Source organism: Sturnira hondurensis, unplaced genomic scaffold, assembly GCF_014824575.4.
Source record: "Sturnira hondurensis isolate 20B ecotype Veracruz unplaced genomic scaffold, ASM1482457v3 Scaffold0001872, whole genome shotgun sequence".
NCBI lineage: Eukaryota > Metazoa > Chordata > Mammalia > Chiroptera > Phyllostomidae > Sturnira > Sturnira hondurensis.
Genome location: NW_028074503.1, coordinates 9,552,998 through 9,571,232, shown reverse-complemented (window position 1 = coordinate 9,571,232; position 18,235 = coordinate 9,552,998). Strand labels below are relative to the sequence as shown.

At 37.6% G+C, this 18,235-nt stretch overlaps 1 protein-coding gene across 2 annotated transcripts in view; it reads left to right on the top strand.

Annotated features, from left to right (window-relative positions):
- The window catches only part of DSC3 (desmocollin 3), a 48,662-nt gene extending 31,056 nt beyond the window's left edge, over positions 1-17,606 (top strand). The window contains exons 10-17 of one of the 2 annotated variants that reach the window (XM_037032411.1): positions 841-1,097; positions 1,210-1,352; positions 2,710-2,934; positions 5,203-5,427; positions 7,555-7,673; positions 12,284-12,535; positions 14,280-14,322; positions 14,400-14,490. In XM_037032411.1, the coding sequence (XP_036888306.1) occupies positions 841-1,097; positions 1,210-1,352; positions 2,710-2,934; positions 5,203-5,427; positions 7,555-7,673; positions 12,284-12,535; positions 14,280-14,306 (1,248 nt within the window). In that variant the 3' untranslated portion in view covers positions 14,307-14,322; positions 14,400-14,490. Of the gene's footprint in view, positions 1-840; positions 1,098-1,209; positions 1,353-2,709; positions 2,935-5,202; positions 5,428-7,554; positions 7,674-12,283; positions 12,536-14,279; positions 14,323-14,399 lie in introns of both variants that reach the window. The other variant, XM_037032408.1, reaches the window with a different exon arrangement.
- Positions 17,607-18,235: the final 629 nt, after the last annotated feature.

The following is an 18,235-nucleotide window of genomic DNA, read 5'->3' as shown; positions in this document are numbered from 1 at the left end:
CAAAAACAAAGTAACCAATTAAAAATGGGCAAAGGACCTGAATAGACACTTCTCCAAAGAGGACATACAGATGGCCCATAGACATATGAAAAGGTATTCAAGTCACTAATCACCAGAGAAATACAAATTGAAACCACAAGGAGATAGCACTTCATACATGTCATAATGGCTGTCATCATAAATCAACAAACAACAAGTGATGAGGATGTGCAGAAAAAGGAACCCTTGTGCATTGTTGGTGAGAATGTAGACTGGTGAAGCTACTGTGGAGAGCAGTATGGAGTCCCCTCAAAACAAATTGCTGAGTTTTGTGCCTGATAGGGCAATTAGAAAATGCATTAGGAGTATATTTTCTCTCTGAGAGAAAATAAAATTGTTGCACATTTTCTGTTTTGTTTATGTTGCACCTAATTTTGCAAGATGTAAAATGTCTGAGCCTTAGTCAGTAGTAAATAGTCAGGACAAAGTCTCGTTCTCCTAGAGTCAGGTGACCTTCTGCTGGTCCGTCAGTGCACTAAGGCAGTGCCACGAAGTGCTGTCATCTTTCTGCATTGTCTCCAGGTTCAGAGTAATTTTTCTCAGTAAGAATGAAGCCTAAAGGTATTTAAAGAATTGCTTTTTCATAACTCTCTAAACTACCTGCAGAAACTTTTGGACTACTCTGGCTAAAGGCTTAGGGAATAATCACCTCGCTCTTTGGCCAAGGCTAACGGTCACTGCCGACTAAATGGGAACAGGGAGTGTGTGCAGCACCGGTCATATTGACGAGAGTTCGCATGCTATTTGAAATATCAGATGTGTTTCACACTCGTACTGAAATACATGCATTTCTTTTTAAAGCCACTGAATTATGAAGAAATCCCGCAAGTGGTCCTGGAAATTGGAGTGAGCAATGAAGCTCCTTTTACTAGAGATGTTCCGCTCAGGGCAACCACGAACAGAGCTTTGGTCACAGTTCAAGTGAAGGACCAGGATGAAGGGCCTGAGTGCAGCCCAGCAGCCCAATATGTACGGATCAAAGAGAACTCAGCAAAGGGGACCAGCACCAATGGCTATAAGGCGTATGACCCTGAAACTAAAAGTAGCACTGGCTTCAGGTACAAAGAAATCAGTAACCAGATACTGATGATGTATTTGAAATAATTGTGGCAGTAACTTACTTTAATACATTTTATGTTGCTGAAGGTTATTTTTATTTTTTATGAACAGGTACAAAAAATTGCATGATCCTGAAGAATGGATCACCATTGATGAAAACACAGGGTCAATCAGAACTTCCAAAGTTCTGGACAGGGAGGCCGCAACTCCCAGAAGGGACTTATATAATGTCACAGTCATGGCAATAGACCCAGGTAAACAAAAAAAGGTTTTTTTTAAGATTTTATTTATTTGTCTTTAGAGGGGAAGGGAAGGAGAGAGGGAGAGAAATATCAATGGATGGTTGCCTCTTGCGCATCCTCTGCGGGGAACTGGCCTGCAACCCAGTCATGTGCCCTGACTGGGAAACGAACCGCAATTGTCTGGTTCACAGGCCCATATTCAATCCCCTGAGTTACACCAGCCAGGGCACAAAAAAAGTTTTAATCTAGTATTTCCTAAAGGAATTGGAAAATAATGCAACTATTCTTGTACAGAATTATTTCTGTGATAAATATATGGGATTCTTAGAAATTATGTTAAGAACTCTGTTTCTATTTCTCTTAATCACCTAACAAAGTGAAACTACTCAGAAACAAGAAGCCATGTTTTATTCATCTTTATATTCCCAGACTGGTGGACCTTAAAAATGCTTATAGACTCTATGTTAGAGGACAAAGGTGAAACTGGAATCTAGGACTAAGGAAGTGGTCTCACCAGACTCTGCTGACTATTAGGTCAAAATGATTCTTTCCTTGAATTCTGTTCCTTAAAGTAACCCAGAACTTCTGAACCCTGGCATGCATGCATATATATATGAACCCTGGCATGGGGTTCATATATATATGAACGCTTCTGAACCCTGGCATGCATATATATATATATATATATATATATACACTTTTATTTATTTCTCTCTATATATATGACAGGTACATATATAGAGGGAGGAAGACTTTATTTATTTAGGAAAGGGAGGGAGGGAAGGGAGGGAGAAAGAGAAGGAGAGAAACTACAATGTGCAAGTAAAACATCCATCAGCTGCCTCTCACCCATCCCCAAAAAGAGGTCGTGGCTCATAACCCACACATGTTCCCTGACTGGGAATCAAACCTGTAACCTTTTGGTTTGTGGAATGATGATCAGCCAACTGACCCACACCAATCAAGGCTGGGCATTATATATTTAAAGTAAATGTCCCTAGGTTGTTTAGATGTGTACCGGGATTAGAATAATTTTTCTGTAGTCATGTTCATGCCCATGAACATCTGTACCATAAGGAACCCAAAGAAATAAAGTTCGGAATTCAGACATTTATTTTTTTTGTTTGGCAATTACTTTGGTAAAAAGTTTATTTTATCCGTATCTGATATTGTCAACAACAGTACTCATTTTAGATGATCCGCAGGTTTCATCTATCCATCTGTGTTTTTATTTACCATTTCTTCTATAATCAAGTGTTTATTTTTTTTAAAAAAACATGTATTACGTTTGAAATCTATGTGATTTTTTTTCTTTGGAAGCTATAAAAAGCTTTACAAACTACCCGAACTTTTTTCTCTTTCTTCCTAGATGGTAGATCGTGTACTGGAACACTTGTAGTTAACATTGAAGATGTGAATGATAACGCACCAGATATGCTTCAAAGTCATGTAGTGATTTGCAAACCAAAGATGGAGTACACTGACATTTCAGCTTTTGATCCTGATGACTCTGTCCATGGTCCTCCGTTTAAGTTCAGCTTGGCAAACCCTCCTTCAGAAATCAGCAGAATGTGGACCCTCTCCACAGTTAATGGTATTTAATAAAAAATAATGATGTATATGCTCTAAAATAATTGATAATAGGTTTACTTGTCTGTTCACATGAAGCATGTAAAATTGAGTCTTATTAACATACTTTAGAAGCCTAACAAACTTTTACAAATATAGAGGCTTATGTTATATTTTGTACATAAAGTGAAAGAAATGAAAATTTTTATGTTGGCAAAATTAACTTTCACTGCAAAGACAAAAATGCTTTGTTAAAATATTGGGCAACTTATCATGAAACTGTTTTTGCTGTGTTTAAAGTAAGTCCAGTGAAATAAAGAGAGAATGAAAGATAGGCAGCTTAAACTTGACTGGAAGCCAGCTGCAGAACTGCGGAATCTGGGTGTATGGGACAAGCACTCTGTGGTATTTTGGAAGGAAACATGTGGAATATGGACGGACGTCTGGCACTGGAGCCTTCAGGGCAGTGTCTGTGGTAGTGGTTTCTGGGGAGTGCAGTAGTCCACATTTCAGTCCTGGTTCACGACTTGTTTGTTACTAGGCATGCTCTTTCCTGCAGTTGCACTTTTCGTATGCTGTTTCTTCTACCTGGAATACCTCCCTTTTCATTTCTTAGCTTGATATTTGTAATGTTTATGGAGCACTTATTATCTACAAGGCAGTGTTGCAGACCTGGGATTATATATGTGTATAATATACATTTATATATATATATATATATATATATATAGAGAGAGAGAGAGAGAGAGAGAGAGAGAGAGATTAACAAGACAGACATGACTCCAGCACAGATACTCATGTCTAAGAAGACTTTCTTGGAATAGGAGTGACACTGTGATCTTTTGCTACCTTCTTTTCGTGTTGCATTGTCATCTGTTTACATTATCCCTCCAATATATACGTGAGTTTCTCAAGACATTTGTAATCTTTTTTTGTATTGCCAGTACCTAGCCCTAGTGCTTAGTAGATACTAACTACTTAATAAAGGTTTGTTGAATCAATAACTCATTAATATATATGCATAGAAGAAGGAAAATACTTAGGTTATAAGGAAACCAGTGATTTTAGAGTTTAGAGCATTTTAGTCGGAATGCTATGAGAGTGGGTGGAAGGAATCTGGTGCAGATGGGCCTTATATACCAGGCCAAGGAGAATGGCCTTTGTGCAGTAGGTGACCAAAGTGTGCATTGGGAGTGTACAAGTTAGGCAATACTGTATGCAGGTTTATGTCTTAAAAATGGCATTGGTTGGAGTTAGGAGGACAATTTGAAGAGGATGAACTTGAGTGGCAAAGAAAATCAGGTTGAGGCACTCCTGTGAATAAGTGAGACATGACTGTGGCTTAGTCTGTGGCCTTGAAGGAGCAGAGGGATTTGAAGGGTATTACCTTAGACACAGTATATTCTGAAGGGCACAAACAAACCCAGCAGTAATTCACATTCCTCCAGAAAGATTCAGATATGAGATGCAGCCAAAAGTCTTCGAAGTTACAATTATAACAGTGCATTTAAGCACAGCTTAGAAATTACACGTGACTCCCAGATGTGCATATGCTACTTTGTCATTCCACGTAGTGCATTGCAAAACTCCAGAAGGTTGTAATTGTCATTGAAAGGGTGTAGAGCTTTTAGTCTGTTGATAATAAGGTCATTAAAATAAGGTACCAAGACTGTTGAGGGAAATCTCTCAGTTCATAAATATGTATTGTTGTGATACAGTCATAGTTGTTTTTCGTAAGTCTTATACCTAGCCTGGGAGACATTAATTAGCTCCCTGGTATTGAGATTACTTCCAGCGGCAAGGCATTAACCACGAAAGGTCTATTGTGTTCTGGAAAATTTTCTTATCTACAGGATAATGGACAGGTACCGGAAGGTAAATGGATAAGAGAATGTGAACTTAAAGCATCCTTGGTTTGTAAGTGTGAATTCTTTAGGAGTATCATAAACTGGTACTATGGAAAAATGGGTGAAGTGTATGTTTAAAGTTAATCTAGCATTTTTAGTATGTAATAAGGGGATAAGTGAGAGAATGTTAAATGTCGTTGAAATGTTACTAGGTCACTCCAATGTCAAGTTGTTTCTTTAAGTTCCTCTCTGAAAAGTTACAGTGACTGACACACATCCAGTAATGTTAGGGCTTGAAAAAGTTCAAGACAGTCATGCACTTTTGTTCATTTTCATGTGGCAGGTTGTTCTTTGGGAATAAGATTTTTACAAACAGGTGTGGTGAAACAAATGCTAAGGGGGGAATACATGTTCATTAAAAATATAATTCTTCTATTTTCTTTCAGATACAGCTGCCCGCCTTTCATATAACAAAAATGCTGCAGTTGATGTGTATTATATTCCTATCACTGTAAGAGACAGAGAAGGTCAATCTGCCACAAAAACCTTGACAGTTGACCTGTGTGCTTGTACTCATCCAAGTCAGTGCGAGAGGACTCTGAGAACTGCAGGGGTATCACTTGGAAAATGGGCGATCCTGGCCATACTGCTGGGTATAGCGTTACTGTTCTGTAAGTCCTTTTACTTACTTAAGGTTAAAATATATAATAGATATCTGAGTGCAGGAAAAGGTCTTTAAAATGTAACCTTGTCCAACCATCTATCAGGCGTGAGTCCCCTTTACAAATTCCTTTTGTATTATTTGTATCTGAGCTCTGATTGACCGTTTTCTGTAAGAGGAGCCAGATCCTTTTTGAGATAAAAGATTTTACATTTGGACAGAACTGTTGACAGTTTCTTAGACTGTCCTAAATTTATCATTGCAAAACTTTTACTTTTGGGTCATAGTACTACCCCTTTTAGTTCTAGAAAACAATCTAAAACTTCAGCTATATGAAAGTTCACTAAAAGCCATTTTCATTTCATGCCTTATCTCCGTTCAGCCACAGATTTGTGGGAGGAGTTCAGCAGTGTATCTTCTTCCATATTATCTTGCTAATTTTGAATTCTGTTAATCTCTTCTTCATCAATTGTCTAGTTCCCAATGGTACCATATCTTTTCCTCTCTTTTTATTCTCACCCATTCCTCCAGCTTAGATTAGCTGTTGTTCCTTTGTTCTGTGATAGGGGTAGTAAGAGCAAGACTCAGGAATTGGACTGTCTGGGTTTGTTCCCAGTTTATCACTTGCAAGCCACGTGACCTGGGGAAAGTTAATTTAACCATGCTCCAGTTTCCTCATCGGTAAAAGGGGATAATTAGAGTAGCCTAATTTATGGAGTAGCACTGATGATTAGGCAATGCATGTGAAAGCTTACAATATTATGTGGTGTATTTCTAGTAGGTGATCATTATTTTTCATCAACTCAACCAAAATAAATGTGTATTGAACATCTATGATATGCCAAAATTGTGTCTTAGATGCATAGGATTCATTAAAAACAAAATGGACAAAAATAAACAAAACAAACCGTCTGTCTTGAGATAGTAAACTGATAGATTAAATGCTGTGGAGGAAAAAAATAGAACAAAGTAATTCGGATTTGTTGTCTTGTAGAATGTGTGTGGGATGAGTATGAGAAATTTTCAGTAAATGGTTAGATCAGGCCTAAATGGGAGCTATCATGATGATTTTTGGAAAAGGTGAGTCAATCCAGTAGAGTGCCTGAGGACAGAGCTTTCAGACAGAAGGGAAAGTCAGTTCCAAGGGGCTAAGGTGAGAGTTTGCTCGGGGAAATGAAGGAACGGCAGGAAGACCCATTTGGGTCTTCAGCAATGAATGAGGGGAAGAGGGTAAAAAACAAAGGCGGGAAGGTCACGAGGGGCCACACAGGGCGGGGGAGGGGCGGGGGTTGGTACACCTTTTCTAGGGCTAGAGAGTATTTATTTTAAACTTTGCAGACCACGACGTGGTTTCAGGTAAAGCCAATCATATCTGCCCTCTTAGCAAGAAAGCCGCCAAAGACAATATTTAAATGCTGGGTGTGGCTGTGTTCCAACAGAGCTTTATTTGTAGACACTAAAATTTAAATTTTATGTAATTTTCACATAAACTCTTATTTCTAATTTTTTTTCAACCACTTAAAGATATAGAAACCCTACCCATGGGCCTTACAAAAATACATGGAGGGCTGGATTTGGGGCTGTGGTTTGGGAGTTTCTGGCATAACAGCCTGTAGAATATTATAAAAAATTGTTATTACCGTTAGTTTTATTATCACAGATTTTAACCTCCCACAATTGTTATGTAGAATGAAAATTCTGAATAGAAAAAATACAAAATAGGGTTAATTAAGATACTTGGAGAAAAATCTATTCTGGGAAAAATGTTTTGTCATACTTTCTTGTAGGCAAACCATTTGTTTATGAATCAATGAATCTATTTAAAGTCTTTGTCTTAAATAAATACCAGTGATTTAAAAAAATGTCCTACTTAACTCATGATTCTAAATTCTTTAGTATGATGGGTAGAATTTAAACTCTTAAAAGGGACTATCATCAAAACATACTTACAATCATGACAAATTTTAAACTCTAAGCCAAATTATAGTCCATTAATTTAGAAAGGTCAAAATGATTCATGGGACACCATGCTTGGCTTTATTTGCCTTTTGTGCACCTCAGGTGATAAGACACAAAAGATCAGTATTTTATTCTATGTATGTCAAACTTTATATATCCATTTTTTTTTCAAACTCAGCTGTATTGCTAACTTTAGTATGTGGAATTGTTGGAGCCAGAAAAAAAGGTTTTCCGGAAGATTTGGCACAGCAAAATTTAATTATATCAAACACAGAAGCACCTGGAGATGATAAGGTGGTAAGTAATTTTCTTGAATGAATTTATCTGAATATCTCCCATAATTCCTTAACTCATCTTCATAAAGTTATTTTGAAATTTAGGAGTTTATATATATTTTTACTTGGGTAAGATTTTGTAGGCATAAGTATTTCATCTGTCAATATTTAAATATATATGTAGTGGCATTTAATTACCTTCCTAAACTGTAACTGAACGCAGATCCGGCAGCCTGCTGCTCTGAAAGCCAGCATTCGAGAGGTTGGTGCTGACGTTAAGGGAAGTGGTTTATTCAGGTGCCAGCCCTCCAGAGGACGGCGGACTCACGTCTCAAAGCCCATCTCCCCTCTCAGTGGAAGCAGAGGTTTTTATAAGGAGGGAGAGAGGAACAGAACGAAGAGATCAAGGGAGGGGGTTGCAAAGTTGTCTCTGTGCCGACTAGCGCAGTCCTTTCCGATAAGGCAAGAGATGGTCCAGTGTACATCATCCTGGCTTACCCATCCCTGCTTCCCGCCACCTTGACTCCGTGGTTGAAGGTCAGCAAATCTCCCGGAGCTGGGATGCCTGAAGGTCGGAGTTGATCTTTTGAAGTTAATTCTTAGGATTGTTATACAAACATGCTGTTCATCTACAAGCTACATGTTAGTCAGAATCAGCATTTACAGCATAGGTGGCAAACGCAAAGCCCACGGGACGAACCCCACCCTCCACCTTGTTTTATCAGGTCTGGCACCTTGTTTCTACCCAGTAGCAGTGCTGAGATCTCGCTTAACTGTTAAGGAGTAGTTACATTTATAGAGTCCTAAAATTATATTCGGTCCTTTGAAGACAACTTCGCGGCTGATGTGGCCCCCGGTGAAAATGAGTTTGACAGCCCTGATTTACAGGAACGGTGTCAAAAGAATGGTGGGGTGGGTTACAATTCCCCATTGTTAGAGTTTTCCACAGTTATGAATTTTCCTCAGTTATACAACCATATGTATTATTTCAGTAATCTTTTTCTATTCTCTAGTGTTACCATTTAAAGTGTGTTCTTTGATGTTATAAATTTAGTATAATAACAGTCAATTTGGCTGCTCTCTACAGGGTATATTTCCAGATGTTATGTTTCTCTTTGACCTTTTATAATGAGAAAAAGTAACTTGCTAAAAGCTCTGAAGATAAATGAAGAAAATATCAAAGAGATGTATGTTTTTTAAAAAGTATGTGCAGGTGGGAAGAGATTGGAAGATGACTGCCAGTCATTTCCTTATATATTTGGGGCCTTCTGAGGTTCTTGGCACTAGGCTTCTTGTTTTGGGGGGAAGTGCATTAAAACGTTTTACAAGGCATGTTCTTCCCTCAAAATGATTTTGGTGTGTTTATGAGAAACATAATCTACTGGTACAGGGAAAATAAGTAGGCACAGGACAGTAACCCATTAGTTACCATCAATACGATAGAGCAGTGTCCGAGTTCAAAGAGGCTTATGCTATGTAAGTGTTCTCTTGACATCTGGACCTACCAGGGAGGCCTGGTGAAAGAAGTACATGTTACTCTGTGACTTAAAGAATAAGAAGTGTTTGGAAGTGAAGAAACGTTGGGAATAGCTAAAGAGGAAGGAAAGAGCCTACTGAGTAAAAAAGAAAACAAAATTTATAGATTGTTCCACAGATGGTGAAAATTGTATTTGAAATAGGAAAATTGATGTTTAGGAACAGAAGTGTGAGACCTAAGTTAGGCTTTGTGTGAGAGTGTATATGAGAGGAGTAGGAGATGGGACTTGCATGGGCCTCATGAAGGATTTCAGGTGTATTTCTTGGAAAGGGAGAGTCAGTCAAGGCTTTTCTGCGTGCAAGCAGAACAATGGGAGCGGCGTGATGCTGAATCAGCGGGGAGATCATCAGGCATAGGAAAGCTTTAGGGATGGGGCGATAAGGGATTGAGAGCTTTTGATAGTTTAATAGTGATATTGCTAGGATAATGGTAATTGGGATATTAAACTAGGGATGGATAAAAACTATTTTCAATTTATAAATGATAAGATTGTTTACCTTTGAGTAACAATAAAAAGTGGAGTCAAAGGGACATGGTATAGTCAGGGACAAAAATGATATATTAAGCTCTTTTTTATATCTCAGGGAGAAGATTACTTTCTCATCAACTATTTCTTGCTTTCATTCCCTCCCTACCCTCACACACAATCATAGCCCATCCATATTTGATGTATCTACATGTGGAACCGTGTAGTTACCTCTCTATTCAGAAAATAGGTTTATCACTTCGATAGTCCTTGTATAACTAGTGAGTTCTTATTTAATATCTGAGCGTGGAATGAATGAGCTTTAATTAATATTTGTTCTTTGCCATTTGATGCTGGAGATGGTAGTATTGATCAGGTACTTCCCTGTATTATTCTCACACCTGTGTGCCTGTTCTCTGCTGGGAACCCTTCCTAAAAGGACTTGGAATTATTGATTTGTGCCAGAACATAATTTTAGACCTAATTTTACAAAATGTAACAAAATTTCCTAGTGAATATAGAAACTCTAGTACAATGAGTAAAAGTGATGACTTTACTTTGGCATCTGAGTTTCAGTCATAGGGATATGAGATGGTGTTGGGAATTGGGGCTGGAAAAGAATTTCAGGAAACCACTGATACAGTGAATATGAGGTTGCTGATGCCCGGTGAGGATATCAGACTCTGGGGAGTGCGCTTGGAGGTGAGTGAAAGGAACAGGGAGGAGACAGGGAGGAGAGTCAGACAGCAGTGTGCACTCAGCCTCCATCTTAGTTGATTTTCGATTCTCCTCCCATTAGCTTAGAAATATGCTCTCTGACCATGTATTCATAATGACAAATTATACTATGAAGGAAATCTGAAAATCAGCATTTTTCCCTTTGGAATAGAAATTTACTGTAGCAGCAACCGAAGCAAAAAATCTGGGGTAGCAGTGCCACCAAATGGCTATTTTTCAGTTCTCATTTCCGGTATCTGTATATTTAAGACAGTAGGATAATATGTGTGACTTTTTATGGCTGTATTTCCAGGATCAGTAAATCATCTAAACTTGAAAATTTCCAGTTACGTTAGAGACTCTGCCTATTAAACTAAAAAAATAAGTTGCTAAGAGGATGACACAGAAGAGCCTAATGGTTATGGAGAGCTGGTCACAACAATAACAGTTTATACTTAGAAATGATGCACTGAGGTGACCATTGCAACTAAGTTTCTCACCTACAAACTTAGGTTGACATTCTCTAGTTCCTTCTCTATCTTTGTTTTTGAAACTGAACTTATGGAAAGAAAGATTTATGCTAGATTTCTCTGTGACCTTACTTCCTGTTTACCTAGAACTCTGGAATTCCTTTTGACAAAGAGCATCAGTGTCTACTTTTTTTACTTGAATTCAGTGGGTGCTGCCTTTATGTGAACCAGTTGTTGTCCTACTTTGATTTTTCCTACTTTGGCCATTGGCCGTCTTACCTTACTTCTTTGTATAGTTTCAGAGTCATGCCTTTCTGCTTCCCAATCCAGATCAGTTGTCCACCCCTTAAAGTGGGATTTTTCTTGTGGTTTTATTCTTAGCCCTCTTTTCTTTTAGTTTACAGTTTCCTCTAGGTAATGTCACTTATTCCTAGAAAGAACTCCCCAAATTCAACCTCCAGCTCAGATCTCTCACCTGAGCTTCAGATCCCCATATTTATGTACGCATTTTGGGCGTCCCACACGCTTCTCAAGCTTACCATGTTCAAAATAGAGTTGCTTACTCTCCTCTTACCCACAGGCACCTCCTTCTTCCCCATTTCAGTGTGAATTGTACCATCAATATGGTTGCACAGCAGAACGCATAGGAAGTATTCCTGACCCCATCCAGCCACCTCTCTACGGAGCATCTACTTTCCATCACCACTGCTTCTACTTTGGCTTGGGTCCTCATCATTTTTCACCTAGAATCATTTAGTGACCCCTCTGATGTTTGTGACACTAAACTCATCTCTTTCATATTTGTCCGTCACATTGTTGCCCAGAATGGCTTCAACAACATGTTCTCCCCTGTTATGAAAACACTTCTTTGAGCCCTCATCATCTCAGCATAGTCTGCATTTTTTTAGCATGGCATGTAGGTCTCTGTGTCCTCTGGCCTTTTATAACCTTTCCAGCTTTCTCTCTCTCCCTCTTAGTCATATGCAGTAGCCAGGCTCAGCAGGCTGAAGTTGAGGATCCCTAGAGAACCTTCGTCTGTAGACCCTCCTGCAGGGAGCGTGTTTTTCCTGTTGCTTAGCAGGAGTGCTTCAGCTCAGTTTTCCAGGTCTACTACAGTTACCCTCTCTGGAGTCAAATTTTGATGTTCTTTTTCTGTGCTCCTATTTTCTCTGTTCACCTGCTTATCAGAATAATGACATTCTTAAAGTAATTGTCTGTCTGCTGCCTCACTGGGGTCAGAGCTTCCTGGAGCCACTGAATGACTATCCCTGTATTTTCATTCTTAGACTGAGCATATAATTGAAACGTGGTAAATGTCTGTGGAATTCATGAATGAATAAAAGATGGCATAAATGTTTTTTTCCCTTGTTTTCTTGTGACTTTTCTTGGAATCAATTTCTCCCAATAGGAATGGCTTATTTTATTTGATTATTTTATTTCAGTGCTCTGCCAATGGGTTTACGACCCAGACAGTCAACAACTCTAACCATGGCTTTTGTGGAACTATGGGGTCAGGAGTCAAAAACGGAGGGCTGGAAACCATCGAAATGGTGAAAGGAGGACACCACACCTTGGAATCGGGCCGGAGTCACCATCACACCCTGGATTCCTGCAGGGGAGGACACATGGAAATGGAAAACTCCAGACACACCTACTCAGAGTGGCATAATTTCACTCAGCCTCATCTTCGTGACGTGAGTTTTCTTAAGTGATTTCACTCTATTATTTAAATGTCCAAGTGGGGAACAATAGGGAATTGATATTAACATATATAGTTTAAGAAACTGCTTTTTGATATTCTTCACGATCTCCTCTCTCCGGTTATTTTTCCCCCTGCTTTTTGATTGCATTACATTATTTAATATAAAAGGGATTTTATTTCATCTGTTATATTATTTTAATTTCTAAAATGTCATGAAAACTGCAGGTTTTAAATATCCCTGACTTAAGTTACATCAATTTTAGGTGTGTATTTACCTCACTAGCTTTTTCAATATGGAATACAAAAAAAATCTAATTCCTCACAATTATAAAACTTCCCAAATCAAATATCCACTTTCTATGAAAACAAAGCATCTGTACATAATTCTAGGATTAACATTAAATAATATGACCTGTCTGAACTATTTTCAGTGTAAAAGCATGATGCAAACATAACATGTTTTATTCAGAGGAAAGCAAAGACACGAAAGAAAGGAGAGGCTAAATGAGGGATTTTCAAGCCTGATAGCACATCAAAATCGCCTGGGAAGCTTTGAAAAAAATACTAATGCCTGTGCTCCACCTTGAAATATTCTGATTTCATTGGTTTGGCTTTTTCCCACCCCCAAGGCTCTTGAGGTGATTCAAATGTGCAGCCCAGGCAGAGAATCACTGGATTAAACTTCTTTCTGGCTCTAAATTTTCACTTCTTTGATCTCAGGACACTAGTGCCTTTAAAACACAAAGACCAGAAGCCCTTAATCCTTCCAGGGATGGCAAATTGGCAATATTCTGTGACACGGCTGTAGCTTATCCTACGTTCACTGCACGTTTTTTTCACGAAGTTTAGTTTTCTCTTTCTACAGCGTCAGTTTCACGTAATAGGTTGGGAAGGAGCAAAGCTTAAGAAGCTCTCTCAGGTGTGGTTTTCAGTGTGCACATTAGGGAATGGGGTGTGAGGCTAGAATGGTTATGAAGGAAGACGTTTGCTAATGCAAAGCAAGGAAATGAGCTCGGGTTAGAGAGGCAAGGCACCCAGGTGAGGAAGGGAGGAGGCAGAAGAGTTTGACAGGTGAGAAGACTGGCCAGCAACGGATGTGAAGGGAGCTGTGGCTGAGTGCCCGGCCCTTCCGTTCTGCAACGCCAGATTCTGCTGTGTGGATTATGTTACTTTGAATTTCACTGGAAGTTTTTGTGCATCCCTGTTTTGTCATGTTTGGGCTGTCTTATCAACGTGATTCTGAAGCCAGTGAGGTAGTTCTTATCTACTTTCTAACTGCACAAAATATGTAGGGATTTTAGTTAACATCTGTTATCTGTTTACTATGTGCTGGGAATAATAAGAATATTTTTCATACACTACTATTTCATCCTTTAGCAATGATCCTGGGAAATAGTCACTCTCTATATTCCCATTTTACCCTTGAGAAAAGGGAGACAAAAATATTTAGTAACTTGTTCCCAGTCAGAGAGCTAATTGGTTGATACCAGAGCTGTGACTCAAAGTAAGGACTGTTTGACCCTTGAAGCTCAAATTCCTAATGCATCGTGCTGTGGGCTAGCCTGAACTCTAGACATAAAATTTAGGAGTAACCATTCCATGATAATTTAAATGTACTTAAATGTAACATTTGTCTACGTAATTTTTTATTTGCATGGATTACTAGAAATGTAAAGTATACTGACTTTATGGTATGGTTGTGATATAGACCAATCATGTGCGTTTTTTGTATGTAGGACTCCATTAGAGGACACACTGGTTAAAAATTAAACATAACAGGTAAATAAAAAATAAATTTTATGTTTATACGTTTGTGTGTTTAAAACAATAATGCAATCCTTGGTTTTATTTTACAGAAATTGCACCAATATAATAAGAATGAAGACCACCTCTCATCTCAAGACTATGTCCTCACGTATAACTATGAAGGCAGAGGGTCTCCGGTTGGTTCCGTAGGTTGCTGTAGTGACAAACAGGAAGAAGAAGGTCTGGACTTTTTAAATAATTTGGAAGCGAAATTTACTACATTAGCAGAGACATGCACAAAGAGATAAATATTACAGTGCTACAATTAGACTTGACTTTGTCTAATATTTCGGAATATTTCCAAAAGGGATACTGTAAAATTTGATATCAGTTTCTAAATACATATAGATATGAATATGACTATATGAATCTTTCTAAATTTTGAATTATGCCAATTATCAATTTGTACAATATTTTCCAAGCGATGTATTGCTTATCTTTTTCATGAAGTTGAAATGTTAAAGTAGATATTTATCTTCTTTAAAGCTGAGTAAACAAACAACTGGCAAATCTCATGCTATCCCATTGGATTTAAGGTCTATAAAGGATCTGTTCTCCTTTGTAGATATTTTCCAATAAATATGTTGGGTAAATATCAGTCCAACAATAGCTAAGCTGTATTTGATTGAATATTGCAAAACAGCTCTCTGGGCTGAAATTCTGTTCCAGGTTTAGATTTAAGTGGAATAGGGTTATTTCAAACACTGTGTCAAATTTTTCTGGATATTTTTAGTTCTAAAATATTAGTAGTGCTTAGTCAGTAGAAATTCTAGAAATCACATTATGATTTCTAGAATTTTGTTTTCTTTCTGGTTAGCAATAAGATAATGAGGAGCAGTCTTACCTGCTCGATTGCCTTAATAAAGTTCCCAAAAATACATAGCCACAACTTTAAACTATGCTAAGAAAGTGTAAACCAAGAAATTGTTATTTTTAGGCTATTTTTAGGCTTTTGAAAGTGTTTTATGGCTTATAAAAGATTATTATGAGGACTATAACTTCCTTTATTCTCAAGAAACAAAACTATATTCACCATACAGAGAGTTATTGCCATATTTTAATGAAGAATACTAAGCATCTTTTATTGAGATCATAATCCCAAACCTAAACATTTTTGCCCCCTGAGATTCAGAACTCCCATCAAAAACTTGCCAGGAATGAAAATTATGCTGAAAAAAAATGTTGCTTTTCTTCTCTTGAGTATTGTACTTTTATATTTTTATTTGCAGTTTTAGTACATGTGGCTCTTATTTTCTCTGTAGTAGCCATTTGAAATTAAAATATGTTATCCTTAGATGGATTGTAGTTATGCTTTATAGTCTGAAAAAACAGACTCCTATTGTAGTTATAAGGAGCAATGAGGGATAAGCATGCATTTTCATTCACTGCCATTTTCAAATGAAACACATTACTCCTTATTAAGGCAGGTAGATATTACAAAGTGCTGTAAAGAATCAAAAGAATCTAGGCAAACTTAACCCCTAGGTGGAATTCAGTATCTTGCAAGGTGTTTCTTAAATTTAGTGCTTCCCAAATTTGTTTATGATAGAGCCCCTGGAAGGCCAGTGGAATACTTCAAGGCAGTGAAGTTATAAACTTAAAATAATGAATACCTAAATTTATGGTAAATCTAAGCACATTGTCGTATACTTACTTCAAGTGATAGTTTAAAAACTGGACTAGAAATACAGGGGCAAAAGTACATTTTCTGTTGTAATGTAAATAAATAATATAATAATAATATAAAAACAATAAACTATTTTTCATACTCACAACTGTAGACCTACTTTTGCTCGCCCCTGTATTAGGTGTTACTAACTGAAAAAAATTTTGGGAGAAAAATAATTAAAACTATTTTTAAAATTTTGCAGCAATGAATTGGGACCTTTTCCACCCCTGCCCCCCAGTTCTTTATTTGTATTTGGGGACAGAATTTGTTGAGCTAGCCCATGAAGTGGCCAGGTTCTATAGGCTATAGTTTGAACTGACTGTATATATGCGCGCGTGTGTGTATATATATATGTGGGGACAAAGGGAACTTTGGGAGAGGACAAACCCAAGGAGGGTTTGGACAAGTCAGAGATCATCACGAAAACTCAGGCCTTCAGGGGCAAGAAGAGAGGCCCAAAAATGTAACATTGTTTGCTTCATAGTTTTTCCTAGGCCAGGCGCTTCCTTTTCAGTCAGGCCAGTGGCAGCTGCCATTGGATTTGGGGGCAGGATTACTAACCCCTTGTCTGGGCCTCACCTGGTTTGGAGTGTGGAGTGCCAGAGAAGGAGCTGAGTGCAGGATGAGCCTGAAGGCAGTTAGAGGATGGGCCTGAACTGGTTGTGTAGAACAAGTCGGGCCTCCATGGGAAACGCTTCATTCCCCTGTCGCCCTCTGGGCCCTGAGATAGAAGGTCTTCAATGAAATGTGCTCTGAAATTCTTATGGAATGCTACATTTTTGGTTTTCTTATTTGCTCCTGAAACCTGGATTTTTAGACTTACACATTTGAAAGAGTCATTTCCTTTTAAGGTTTTCTTCTTTTTGATGGAAACATCGTTAACATGTAGTATTCTTCTTTCTTCATATGTGTAAGGTGAAAATCATGCTATTTTAGTATGAAAGAAAGTATCTTTTTAAAGCTTTAGTTTTTCTAGTTCTTCCATTTTTAATGTAGATGTACAGGTTGTTTTTTCTTATGTTTATAAAGAAACAGTTAACTATAAAATACAGTGAGGTTTGTTTTGAAACATTTTTGACAGAGTTTAATTTTGCTATTAAGAAGTTACTTTACTTTGAAAGAAACAACGCAAGTTAAAAGCAAAACTTGGATGCATAAAATAATATCTATGGATACAGGACATCAAAACACAATGTTAATTTGATTCCTGTCTTTATTGTTTTCAGAAATAAAATTATTCCATGGTAAATATGTTATAAAAGTGTGCTTAAGACTGGCATAGAAATAGTGATTCTCAGTAATGCCTTTATTGTATTACTGGAGAATATCTTAAAGAGAATGGGTAATTATAAATTGTTAACATTATTAATATATATGGTATTATTTGGGGGGATTGCTGTTTGGGGCAAATGATTATCTCTACCTATCGCTCCGCCTGTCTGTCTACCTACCTACCTATCATTTGGTTTTGTGTGAGTAAAGAAGGATTAGAAAGTGGTTGTGATTACAGACTGCACCAGAAATAAAACACCAATGCAGGATTTTACTTGGAGGAGCAGTGTAGTCAAGGAGAAACATTAGGAGTTAAGAAAGAAAGCAATAATGAAAGAGAAAAAAGCAAGTGATATTCCAGCCTTGGTTCTGCAATTTACGAGATGTGTAACTTCCAAGTGTTAGTTACAAGTGGATTACGGTGCTCTGCTCCTCACAGTGAATCTTCTCCCCACCCACGTGTTTCCTGGCAAATGTAAGGCTGACTGTTTCAAGAATTTATGAATTGTATCAATAGCTTCAAATGCTAATATAATTTGAATTACAGCTTCAGTTTCAGAACTTTTGTTGTGGTCATTAGTTTTGTGTGTAAATATTTGGTTTCAAGAATGTTGTTGAATTTTTTCTTTTTTGAAATAAAAAACTGGATAAATTCCAAGTGTCCATGAGAATTGATTTGGTTAAATATTAGGTCGTGGTGGGTGAACAGCTTGGACTCCAGAGTCAGACTGGTTGAATTTGCCTCCTGGTTATGCCACTTCTTCTTTCTGTGGACTTTAGAAAAGCTACTTTTCTTCTTCTTTAGTTTTCTTATTTTTAAAATCAAAATAACAATATTGACCTCGGGGAGTTAACATATTTAAAACATGTAGAATATTTCCTGTACATAGTAAAAGATTCAGAAGTCATAGGTATATAGGCAGTAAAATTATTGATCGGAATATG